The following is a 12,899-nucleotide window of genomic DNA, read 5'->3' as shown; positions in this document are numbered from 1 at the left end:
CATTTAACAGTATAATAATTTCATATTCATGTCCTCCAAACTTTCTATCCTCCTCTGACACAAAATCCGAGTAAACCCATGCCTGTCTATTCACACTCACACGCATGTGTGCGTGCGCACACACACACACACACACCACTACCTCTCCTCTGTAAGCAATTTCTGATCTGGGTTAGAGTAGACTAGATTTGCCGATCTGTGACTGACGATAGAGAGGCACAAATAGGCCACGTTGTTTGATTTGTTGAGTGTGGTTAATAACTAAAGGAGACATCTCCCTTGATTATGGAAAATAACACGGGATCTTCCAATTATCCTCAACAGGGACACTATTGCATTTGGGGCTTAGGCAGTACAGTTGTTATTGTGTGAGACTGTCCCATGAGTTGCAGGACATGTAGTGTCCTTAGTCCTTACTCATTAAATGGCTGTAGCTCCCACCCCCATCATGGTGACAATAAAAATGCCTCCACCCCACATTTCCAGATGCTCCCCCACCCCCAGGGATGGTAATGTCACCACCAGTTGGGAACCACTGTGCTTGTTCACAATGGAAAATAACTTTTCTTTATTTGAGGGGAAGTCGATTGGCAAATGTTTATGTTGCACACCATAGGAAGTGTTAATTATAACTGTTAATTATACCTTTTAATTATGAGGTAATATTTTCTGCATCAAAAGAGTTTGTGACATAAAGTGAGATTATACCCTAGACTCCTAGGATTTTAGAGATGGAAGAATCTGAAGGGTGATCCATTTCAGACTTTGGCAGTTAACTTTCGTGGCCCTTCACTATGTCTTCCCCTGCAAACCATGTGCATTCTATAGGAGAGGAGACGCTGATGGCCCTGGGTGGGAACTTCTTTCAGCCAGGCTACTTTGACCTAAAAATATCCCATTCTCCAGCCACTTGTGAAGTAGTTATATAGATTTTTTAATAGGACATATTAAGACCAGTCTTTCAGTGCGCCTGAATTGTGGAGGAAGTGGGAGGCAACACAGTGTATTGACTAGGAGCTCAAACTCTGGAGTCGGAGGGCCTGGGCTCTGTCCTTGCTGCACCTCCTGCCAGCTGAGAGGCTTTAGCAATGTTGCTTCATCAGCCTCAGGTTCCTCATCTATAAAGTGGGGAAATATTAACACCCACCTCATAAGGGTGTTGCAAGAATTAGTGGGAATCCTGGTAAAGTGTTTTGTACAATACCAGGACAGAACATCTGATTATCATAGTGATATTGATATTATTTATAATAATAATACATATTATTAAGAAACGTTGGCAGCTAGTTGCATTTTGTAAGAACTTTACTCAGTAGTCCAGTAATGATGTCACAAATGGCTATTTTGGCAAAGCATCATTATTTTGGGGCAGGCATGGTGGACTTATTTCATCCTTAGTATAACAAAAATAAATTACTAAGAATTGTGATATAAAGCTCCAGGGTACTAGGCTTATAAAAATTATCTTGCTAAAATAGCAGGAGTCACTGGATTTCAGTGCCAGGAGGTGCCATCTGGTCCAGCTCCTTTATTTGAGATAAGTCACTTCGTCAAGAATTTCTTTGTGATGGAGTGGAGAGGTAGAAATAATGTAAACAATCAGAATGCATGTATACGCCTTCTCAGGGAAGGCTCCAGGCAGCACTGGCTTACCAGCCACGTGGTGAGGAGGTTGTTTTCATGGAGCAGGGAAGCTGGCCTTATTACTTATTCCATTTTATGTCCATAGAACGTGGTGAAACTGATGCGGGGTCTTCTCCAGTGCATGATGAGACAGGTAGGCGGAAAACGACAGATGTATTTTTGGGTCATCTGAGTGGGCACTGCATATTCATGGTGACAACTAACACTCTTAAAGTGTTTTGAACTTTTCTTCTCAAGATGAAGAGAAATTGAAAATATTTTGCTTACTTTCTCCTTTTAAAATTATCTTCAGTAATTTTATTATGCTATTGAACCAGAGTCAAAGAATACTTTCTCAGAATCTCTTTTCAAGAGTTAACTTGTGTAAAAGGAGAACGTGCCCTTTTTTTTTTTAAACAGGGAAGAAAACGTTGTTTTTAAAAGCCACTCCTAGAAAGCCATGTACTATTGTTTATTCTGTTGAGTTTATAAAAGGGTTTCTTTTGAGTTGAAATGCTTGAGTTTTTAAAACTTGACATTAATATTATTGGTATTTTCAGTGAGGGGTAAATAAAACAATTTGTTGAGCATGTACTGTATACAGAACATCATACTAGGATCTACACAGATCCCAAGATAAATATGATACAGTCCCGACCCTTAATTGGCACGTGCCTCAGTAGTCTTCAAAGACGACATTGCTCTTTCCCTTTCAACATAAGGAAACAAGATTGGAAATTTAAAGAGGAAGAGGAGGGTCCTCTCCCTCCCCTCTTCCCTCCCTCTCATTGAGTTCCTACTGTGTGTCACAGCTCATGCTGGAGATATCAGACAAGGAAACCCTGCGGCTTGACCCCTCAGCCCTGCAGAACTTGTTAAAATGGCACTGGGCTCAGACATTTCTGGTGATGGGCAGGAAGAGTCCCCCGCACAGCCTCTCTGTGTGGTGCTCACTAGTGAACATCCATCCCCTGCCTTCCATCCCCCTGGCTCCCAGAGGTAACAGATAAAAGGTCTAGATCCAAGAGATTGACCTTGGCAGCCATGAACCCCTTAGTTGCGAGCAGCCGACTTGCTTTCTCAGGTGGATAAAGTGGAGAGGTTCAAGCACACTCAGAGTACCAAGGACAGCCTGCATGCCAAGTACGACACCGCCACCTGCAGCACCGTGGTAGGCGACGACCAGTGGGGCCACCTCCAGGTTGATGCCACCTCCCTCTTCCTCCTGTTTCTGGCCCAGATGACTGCCTCCGGTGAGCCAGGGCTGATTGACCTCATTGTACTGGGAGTGACAATCCAGAAGGGGGCGGGGAGGGGCAGGCATTGATCAGTATTCAAAATAAGCTATTTCTGTAAAGAAAAAGCATGCTTCTTTTTGCGTTGCATTATGTGCGCTACTCTGTGGCTCTGTTTGACAGTCAGCCTCCTGAACCCTTGTAAGACGAGGGCCATTGCGCCAGCTCTGTCAGCATCTCACTGGTTGATCCCAAAGCTTCCTTGCTGTCTCTGTTGCCTAATTATTGGACCAACCTAGATCAGATCTACGTTCAACAGTTCAAATATCTGCAGACGGTGTCATGCTCCATTTTAGAGTTTTTTTTCTTCTCCAGGAGTAGCAAGCCCTTCCACTCTTCCTCTCACTACCCTGTCACCCTCTTTAGACACACCCTCGTTTATCCAAATTATAAACAAACAACATAATTTCTAGAAGTCAGCAGTGTGCCCAGAGTTGTCTTTCAGTCCATAGCACCCATGGTGGGCAGAAAACTTCTGGGTGGTGAGCATTGTTCTCGTTGAAGCCCAAGCTGTTGGCTTTCATGGAGGCCTGGACACCAGGCCTCTTGAGCTCCAAGCTGCTGCCCTGCTCTGTGCACCAAATAGCCTCAAGTTAGGTCACTTAGCTGCTGTGTCTCAGAGTTCTTATCTCCAGTCCCCTAAATTCACGCTCCTGAGTTAGAGGCTTCCCATTTATTTCAGGCTGCAAATGTGAAACTCTAAAAATAGGAGAAGTCAGTAAATAATACTGTTATGGCTTCGTGAATAAACCAGGCACTTTAAAAAATATGTTTTGGTTATGAAAGTTAATATGAGCTCACTGTAGATATTTTGGAAAATATAACGAAATACATAGAAAAAAAATCTCACTGCCAATTTTCATTTGAATGTGTCTCCTGCAAGTTTTTTTTTCTATGCATTTTAAAAACATATTTAAGGTCATACTGTATGCATAAATATAGTCTTTTTATTACATAGCATTATAACTTAACCATTTCCCCCTTGATATTACAAGCTGTTTATAAACATAATTTTAGTGACTTTATCAGTGGATATTCCATAATTAGTTTAACTATTCCTTTATTCTTTTTTTTTTTGCTATTATAACTATGTTGCAATACCAACTTTGACCCCCATCTCTATTTGCTTCCTTCCCTTAGTTAGATATCATTCAAAGGCTACTCATACTTATTGCAAAATTGTTTTCAGAGCAGTTTACTAGTTAAACTTCCCCCAGTGATGTTAAGGGTGCATATCTTACTGTAACCATACCAGCTTCAAGAATTCATACATTAAAAATATATGTTGGGGGCTTCCCTGGTGGCGCAGTGGTTAAGAATCCTCCTGCCAATGCAGGGAACACGGGTTCGAGCCCTGGTCCAGGAAGATCCCACATGCCACGGAGCAACTAAGCCCGTGCGCCACAACTACTGAGCCTGTGCTCTAGAGCCCGCGAGCCACAGCAACTGAGCCCACGCGCCTAGAGCCCGTGCTCCGCAGCAAGAGAAGCCACCGCAATGAGAAGCCTGCGCACCGCAACAAAGGGTAGCCCCCGCTCACTGCAACTAGAGAAAGCCTGTGCACAGCAACAAAGACCCAATGCAGCCAAAAATTAATTAATTAATTAATTAATTAAAAAAAATAAAAGTACATGTTGGAACTCTGCTCAATATTCTGTAATAACCTAAATGGGAAAAGAATTTGAAAAAGAATAGATACGTGTATATGTATAACTGAATCACTTTGCTATACACCTGAAACTAACACAACATTGTTAATCAACTATACTCCAATATAAAATAAAAATTTAAAAATCCAACAGGAAAACCAAAAAAAAAAAAAAAAAAAACAACATGTATTTGTCATAACCAGCTATACATTCAAGGACCCAAGCAAAAAACCAGCTCTCCTGGTCACTGCCTGCTTTAGCACGTTGATGTAGCCGCCTGGGCAGATCCTGGGAGCTGGCCTTTCCATGAGGTGAAAAGCCATCTCCTGTAGTTGAGGGCTCTACTTTCCCCATCTGCCATTGGGGAAAAGTACCCGCCCTTTGGCTCACTCAAAGATAAGCCAGTGGTTGCTCTGGGCTAAAATGCTTGCTTTGTGGAATCTTCTCTGCACAAATCCAACACATACCCAAAAGCCCCACATCTTCTCTTTCAATCCTTTCTACTTCTAGGCACACACGTAAAAGTGGAGCCATTCTTTCCTTCCTCCCTTCCCTCCCCGCATCCTTCCTTCCTTCCGAGATTAGACATTAACTGTTACAGTTTACTTCATACTTAATTTTTGATGCCCTAGTAAGAAAAATGAAAATGAGGGTAAAAGGATTTATTTCCTAGTGTAATATTTGTAATTTGTAATTGGCAGCTCTCTCTTCACAACATAATTCCGTAACTCCATTGTTTGTTTTTCTTTACTAGGCTTACGTATTATTTTCACTCTTGACGAGGTGGCCTTCGTACAGAATCTTGTTTTTTACATAGAAGCTGCATATAAAGTCGCTGTAAGTGTCAAACCCAGTGTTTTTTTTCAGGTGTCCCAGTGTCAAAAAGAATAAAAATCATACAGCTCTTTGAGGGCCAGGCTGTTTGGGGCTGACCAGAAGGTTAGCAAGATTAGAGCTATAAGATTACGTCACCTCTGCACACAAAGTGATCATTTCTGTCCAGGAGCTCAGTTGGGGAGCTTTTGTTTTTGGAATGTGCCACATGCTCTGTTTGAATCCATCACGCTTATTTTAAATAAGACTCTAAAATGTCCTGTGGCACGTCCACAGGCCAGCCTGAATCAGGATGGAGGGCAACACCATCGGCACCTGGGCAGGAGCTGCGGTGCCGTGTGGATCACCCCAGGCAGCCCACAGGTAGAGAAGCTGGAGCCAGATGTGTGCCCTGGGCCAGGTGTGTGCGGGTGCAAATATGTAGAAACTCAGTTCCTCCAGGCTTTTGTCTGCTACAGAGAGTGGAGCCTGACACACTTCTAGAGAACAGCTAAACTGTAAAGCTGACCATAAGAGCAGTAAGGAAAGGGTAGAGTTTGTTTTTTTGTTTTTTTGTTTTTTTTTTAAAAAAAAGCCATTAAAGCAAGGATCAGCAAACTTTTTCTGTAAAGGGCCAGAGAGTAAATTTTTTCAGCTCTGCAGTCTCTGTTGCTGCTACTCAACTCTGCCATTGTACCACAAAAGCAGCCATAGGCAACTCGTGAACTCGTGAACGTGGCTGTGTCCCAAATAGACTTTATTTACAAAAAACAGGTGGCAAACTCTTTTGGTCCAAGGGCCGTAGTTTGCTGACCCCAGGTCTAAAGCGGTGATTCTCAGCCAGGGTCAGTCTTCCCCTCCCAGGGGACATTTGGCAATGTCTGGAGACGTTTTTGGCTGTTACTCTGGGGAGAGTGCTACTGACATCCAGTGGGTGGAGGCCAGGGATTCTGCTGAACATACTACAGTGCACAGGACAGCTCCACACACAGAGAATGATCAAGCTCCAAATGTCAGTGGTGCCGAGGTTGACAAACCCTGGTCTAAAGAAACTTGGGAAGTCTGTGGAAAGGGCGGGACTTTAGTTGGACCTCGGTGGATGAGTAGGGTTTAGATTGGCAGAAGGGAGGGAAAAGGGTGTGGGAGTAGCAGGAACAGTAACAGAGGCAGGAACAGGCTGTGAGCATGGGAACAGCTTGGGGACAAGGGGTGCAGAGTGAAGGAGTATTCTTAGGGTGAAAGCTGAGTACTTAAGAATAGCAGAAAGTAAAGTCAGCTTGTGGACGTGCAGGAGGTGGGGCTGGATAATAGAGGTATGGCCATACAGAGAGAGAGATTTGAACGTGATCCACTAGGGAATAAACAGGTCGTCATTTTAGACTCTTATGCTGGGGAGTGAGCTGATCAAAGAAGTTTTTAAGGATAAGTCAGTCACTTGGCTCCAAGGTTGGAGTGAGGATGGGTTGGAGTGGAAAGGCCCAGCTGTGAGGAGTACTAAAGGAAGGGGTCCTGGGGCTTGGCGACAAGGCCTGCTTGGCAGGGAAGAGTCTGAAGTCACTCTCGTGTGTCTAAGTCTAAAATTTCTCATTTTGAAAATGTTCATCTTTCTCTATAATAATAAATGCCAAAATTTTGGCATTGGTCCTGTTCTTCTTGGGTTGCAATCTTTCAGTAGTGCATATAGCATTATTTCAAAACGGTATCCAGTGCTTGGGTTTCTTCAGTGAAAATATAAACTATAAAAGTTAGGTATGCATGTGTCAAGTCCTCTATGTGGACGGGCTGTTCTAAGCCAGTTCCTATTAATTTGTTTCAAAATACCAGGAAAGTTCAGTATTCTGAGCCTCAGTTTTGACTTTGGCTCCTGTTAGTTGCTGAGCATTTTTTCCCCAAGAGGTAATGTTAAAAATAGGTATTAAATTATTTTAAATGGTTTGGTTGGCTTCACCTAGTTACAACCCATTTGTTAAAGTTTCTTTATTCCATCTTACAATTTAATACAAGTTCAAACGTATTAGATAAGTAAAGGGCAGCCTTTTAACATAAAATGTTCTGGTCTCTACAAGTCAAGAGTTTCTTACAAATTACTAACTTTAGAAGTAAGAAAATTGAGAGTGTCTTTGTATGCATTTTTGTTCCACTTGAGTATTTACTTCCAAAACTCTACCCAGAGGTCAAATGAACTGAAATCGAGAACACAGCTCGAATATGTAAAGCCATGAATTTAGTAGCCTTCGAGAAGAGATATTCATGTTTCTTTATGCCTGCAGCGACATGAACGAATCATTTTTCCATAGCACTTTTCATATACCTCTTTTTCCCGTTTTCTCCCACAGGATTATGGAATGTGGGAACGTGGAGATAAGACCAATCAGGGCATTCCAGAACTGAATGCAAGCTCTGTAGGAATGGCCAAGGTGACAGTCTCGTCCTGTTTGTTCTTCCTTCTGTGCATCTTTAACTGCTTTGGTTTGGTTCTCATCATTAGGGGTTTGGATTTGATCTGATTAGCATATTTTTCAAAAGTCAGCAGCAAGTATGGAATTCAAGTGGCACATGTACCCCAGCCAACTGAAATTATAGGTAAAAAAATGTAGGTTTCTTACACCGAAATCTGCATGTACCTGAAAATAAGTGCATTCCCTCCTTACTATCCATTGTTATCACCCACGCATCTAAGCTCTTGCTGTTGTCGAAGAAGCTGGATGTATGATGTCTAGTCTTCTTTTCTGGGTCATAAAGGGGAATGAAGAATATGACCACTTTGTAGGACAAGACTCACAAGTTTTAAAGTCTACAGGGTCAGGTGAGGCGAGTAATATAAACAAGTGAAGCTGGCCAGATAGAAAAATATCAGGGGGTATTGAGGATGCTGCAAACTCTCTCTATAGGTATTCTAATTCAAAATCATTTTAAAAACTTCCTCCGGCCAAACAAAATGTGCCTGTAGGGCAGATTCAGCCTGCTGGCCACCAGTTGACATGTCTTGCCCTAGACATTTAGCACGCCTCCTCCCTCCCCTCTTCCTCAAGACTGAAGCATAATTTTAGACAGAGTAAAGACTCCAGAACTAGAATTTTTAAAGCAACAATAAATTTGCTCTGTTAAGGTCAACTGACAGAAAACATACTTAATACTAAAAAAAGTTAACATTCTTAAGTGCCAAATATGCTAATGTTAGAAGTCAACCGCTAAAATAGGTGAAAGAAAAGCCGCCCATGAATTTAGCCCTCCACCCCTTACACACCAATGCTGTGTTGTTAATGTTTCATTTTTGGGTAGAATAGTAATTTCATTTTGGGAAATGGTTTTCCATTTTCTCTTTCTTGTTCCTGCAGTGAGCAGCAAAACACAGGAAAGCTCTTATCCACTGAAAATAAGGATAGAACACGAGTATAAGACACTTTAGTGGATTTTAAAGATTTGTTTTATCACCTTTGGGAAAACATATATGCTAGATTGCTTAATGAAAAAGGGGTGCCAGATATGGGAGTGTATGTGTACTAGAAAGAAAAAGTAATTCATACCTGTGCTTGTAGGCAGCCCTAGAGGCAATTGACGAACTGGACCTTTTTGGAGCCCATGGAGGTCGCAAGTCCGTGATCCACGTTCTGCCTGATGAGGTCGAACACTGCCAGGTAATGGCTCAAGGCTCTCACGTTCCAGAGAGTAGGGAAGGAGACTCATGAAGTGGAAGACTTGGGCTCCAGTTCAGATCCTCACCTTCCTAGCTTGATGGTACTTGGCTTCTTTGAGTTTCAGTTCCCTCATCCATAAAATGGGTATACTGGGACCTTCTCCTCCTGCTGCACAAGGTGGTCATAAGGATCAGAGTAAATCAACTTAGTTTGTCAGAGTACTTTGTAAACCAGAAAGGACTGTGCAAACATAAGACACAGTGATGATGTTGTATATGGAGTCAATAATCAAGGCAACCTTGTTTCGTTGGAGGCAAAATCGGTTTTATGTTTTTTGAGCATGTAGGTGGTTTTCTCTCAGGTTTATTTCTGAGGTCCCCAAATTGGATGACTAGCAGGCAGTAGTTCACTTGGGGAGGGAGTGGGAATGGGCAGAATGGATGGTGGAGGAGAGATGATATGGGAGAAATGGCAAGTTAGTAAAATCTCCCTGAAATACCAGTCAGAGAAAGGTGTGATTTGATGCAGATTAGGGGACTCCATTTAGCAGACAGTAGGTCACCAGTTGCTGACACATCAGCAAACTCTTATTTAGTGAGGGCTTACTGCATGCCAGGTACTGTGCTAGAGCTGTGGGAGTGAGGTACATAAAAACCTGTAAGCAGAGCACTTCCGGTGGGAGTGTGTGTTTCAGGCAGAGAGCCGAGGGAGAGTGACTAATTAAAGAACTGGGCTTGGGGGTCAGTTGGCTATAGCAAATGAAGCTTTGTTCTGAAGCTGAAGGGCTCCCCCCCATATTTGACTCCTTCTAGCTCTTTCCATTTCCCTCCATTATATAGTCCTTAATGCGGAGTCTGCTATTTCTTTGAGTGTGGTTTAATAAAGTCAAGCTGGTATGCATCTTAATAGATGTGTAGTCCCTAGTGGAGATTGCATGAGCTCTGTAGCCAGCTGGACCTGGGTTAGAATCCTAGCTCTGTTGCAGACTGGCTGCATGCCCTTAGGCATGAGTCTCTGTGTCTCAGAGTCTTCACGTGTGAATTGGACATAGTTCTCGAATTCCTTCTTCATACAGAAGATTTAATAAGCTTATGTTTGCAGGGGTCTAGTCCCATGTCTGTACATGTTAGATCTCAGTGTTAGCTCCCTTCCCTTCCCAAACTTTTCTTTATAATTTCACCTTCCTTTAGTTTACAGTACCTAATCCAACCACCTTATAATTGAGGCCATATTATAGTGCCACTAGGTAACCCATTCTTTCTAGGACTAAACTAATTCTGTTTTGACTAAACCATTTTGCCTGTTCGTGTGGTCTTCTGAATTTGACTCCTTTAAGTCACCCAATCCAACTGGTCACATTCCACAGAAGCCAGACATTTCTCCAGGCTGGTCCCATATGTGTGTTCTTCTCTGTCTCTTGTCTTCACAGCCAGGACACGCTAGCCTACTGACAAGGTAGTCCTTAGTCCCTTCCCTGCATGTCCTAAAGGCCCAGCGAAGTCAACAAAAGGCACGAAAGGAAGGGAGAAAACAGTTCTCAGCACGGGCTCCAGGCATACTACTGCTCTCCCCAGCCCCCTTTTCTCCTGCAAGGAGCAGGAAGCATTGGCTGGGTAGCGAGGTCGCCCAGCAGGGGCCATGTTGATAGGAAAAAGCTCTACTAAAAATTGGCAAACTCATTCAAATGTTTCCTTGGGGTAAAGTCGTTGTTTCTAGATACTGTATGTAACTATTAGTGCTTCCGAGGTTAAAGCCACCTGTTTGTTTTTCGTTCAGTCTATTCTGTTCTCCATGCTGCCAAGAGCATCGACATCTAAAGAGATTGATGCTGGGCTTCTTTCCATTATTTCTTTCCCGGCCTTTGCAGTGGAAGATGTGAACCTTGTGAATGTGACCAAAAATGAAATTATTTCCAAGCTCCAGGTAAGCATTGGTCACACTGGTGCCCTTCTGCCCTGTGCTAAGTGCCCCTTTCAGACAGTGACGTGGAGCAGCTCACCCAGGCCTTGGTTCTCCATGAGGTCAATTGCTCAGTATCTAAGTCGACTCACGATTGAGGTATCCAAAGCTGAGTCTGGATAAGTCTTGGAGTGATCAATGCCTTGGTTCTCTTTCTAAGTAGCAGAGCTTCAGTTCAAGCTGGCACCTTTAAACCCCAATTCGTATCACTCCCGTACTTCTAAGGCAGAGCTTCTTAATCCTTTAGAGATCCCAGACAGACTCTTTTAAGAATCTCTTGAAAGGTAAAGTCCCCGCCAGAAAAAAATGTACATGTCCCAATATCCTCAAACTTTACACACAATTTCTGGGGACTTGGAGATCCCAAAGTTAAATTGAGGTTAAAAAAAATCCCTGCTCCGAGGTGAAATGCAGGCACTATGACACATTACACCAAACTGAGAAGGTTATTCAGTACTCCAGCCAACTGAAGTTATCAGTAAAATGATTGAATAATGTAAGTTTCCTAAACTGAAATCTGCATGTTGATGATCCTACTTAGATTCGGTGAAAAATGCTTTTAGCCTTTGGAAACAAAGGGGTAAAGGGTCTCCAACCATATCCCCAATAGAAGGCACTGTCTCAGTTAGGGGCCAGTGGAGAAAACAGAACCTCTTTAGTTTGTGGAAGTAGGCAGGGAATTAATGTAGGGAATGAAGTGTTTCAAGGGGAGCAGTTCAAGACCGGACCTCCCAGGATGCCCCGAACACTACAGGGCTGGCCACTAGGAGCGTGCCTGCCTCCATGGCCGGTGCTAGAGCGGCCCCACGTACTTAAGAAACTGGGCAATGGACACCCAAAACTGCGATCCAGGGATTAGGGAGGCAGATTCAGGGAGCACTGCCACTGTCCTTCTTTCTTGACCCCCGAGAAGCTGGAGTGGAACACTGGAGCCTGCAGCAGGAAAACCAGCAGCGATGGCCCTAAGCCACAGGAAGCCCCACCATCTCCCTCACCTACTTCTCGCCGGGTGCAGGGTTCTTTGCATCCAGAGCCTAACGCGAGGAGTCTGGAATGTCCTGTGGCTTTCCAGTCTTTCCAGTAGAAGCAGTCCAATCAATCCACGTATCTGCCTTGGTGGCTTCTCCAAGCAGTAAGGGTCCCTTTGCATCTTTGCACGATACAGCAAATCAGAATGAAAGGATGGTCATTCAGTGAAGTATCGGTAATTAATCTCTCAGCCCTGACTGCCACTCTAATGGAAGGTTTTGGCATTCCCTTCCAAGCACTGATCAAACCTGAATTTACTTTATTACTTAAAAATAAGTTTTTGTACTGATAGCAAAGAGCATTTGGTACCCATTTTGTTACTAAAAGATTCATGGGAAAGGGGGTGAAGGGCTGACTTGAATCAAAGAGGCAAAGAAATTCTTCTGTTTCATCAAATGCATCTTTTTTCTTTATCTTCTTAGGGGCGTTATGGATGCTGTCGCTTCCTTCGAGATGGTTATAAAACCCCAAGAGAGGTTGTATTTAAAGATTGTTTCTTCTGATTCCTTAACTGCTTCATATCTAAGTTGCCACTGTGGTGTTCTCCCTCTGTTGATTATAAAACTTACATGTTGGAATATTGGAAGGAAGTCTTAATTTTGGAGTCAGCAAGCTGGAGTTAGGCAATAGAATAGTAAGATCATCTGGAGGACAGCAAGCTGGTGGTTTAAAACCAGCTTGTAGACAAGGACAAACAGTTCTGTGGCTCACACTTTTTTTAAAAGGCTACCTGTGGCCTCCTTGGGTTCCTTTGCCATAGTGACTGATAGAATGATATCAATAAAACAGATAGTCTGCCCAGCACTGTGAGAGGCAAATTGCTATTTATTTGTTATAGAGATATAGTAAGCTTAAAATAATAAACTACCCAGGAGTGTTGTGTACATTTGATT

General features: G+C 43.0%; 1 protein-coding gene across 11 annotated transcripts in view; it reads left to right on the top strand.

Moving 5' to 3' along the window:
- PHKA2 (phosphorylase kinase regulatory subunit alpha 2) overlaps positions 1–12,899 on the top strand; it is an 84,826-nt gene that overhangs the window by 33,158 nt on the left and 38,769 nt on the right. For 10 of the 11 annotated variants that reach the window (XR_014258912.1, XM_082446939.1, XM_082446943.1 and 7 more), the window contains 7 exons: positions 1,730–1,777; positions 2,708–2,876; positions 5,322–5,404; positions 7,717–7,797; positions 8,920–9,018; positions 10,795–10,941; positions 12,429–12,482. Coding sequence is in view for 10 of the 11 variants with exons in the window: in XM_082446939.1 (XP_082303065.1) it covers positions 1,730–1,777; positions 2,708–2,876; positions 5,322–5,404; positions 7,717–7,797; positions 8,920–9,018; positions 10,795–10,941; positions 12,429–12,482 (681 nt within the window). In the remaining variant the exon portion in view is untranslated. Of the gene's footprint in view, positions 1–1,729; positions 1,778–2,707; positions 2,877–5,321; positions 5,405–5,684; positions 5,802–7,716; positions 7,798–8,919; positions 9,019–10,794; positions 10,942–12,428; positions 12,483–12,899 lie in introns of those variants that run through there. The other variant, XM_082446937.1, reaches the window with a different exon arrangement.

This window comes from Balaenoptera physalus (assembly GCF_965194825.1).
Source record: "Balaenoptera physalus genome assembly, chromosome: X".
In the NCBI taxonomy this organism is placed as follows: Eukaryota; Metazoa; Chordata; class Mammalia; order Artiodactyla; family Balaenopteridae; genus Balaenoptera; species Balaenoptera physalus.
This window is presented reverse-complemented; position numbering and strand designations above follow the sequence as displayed.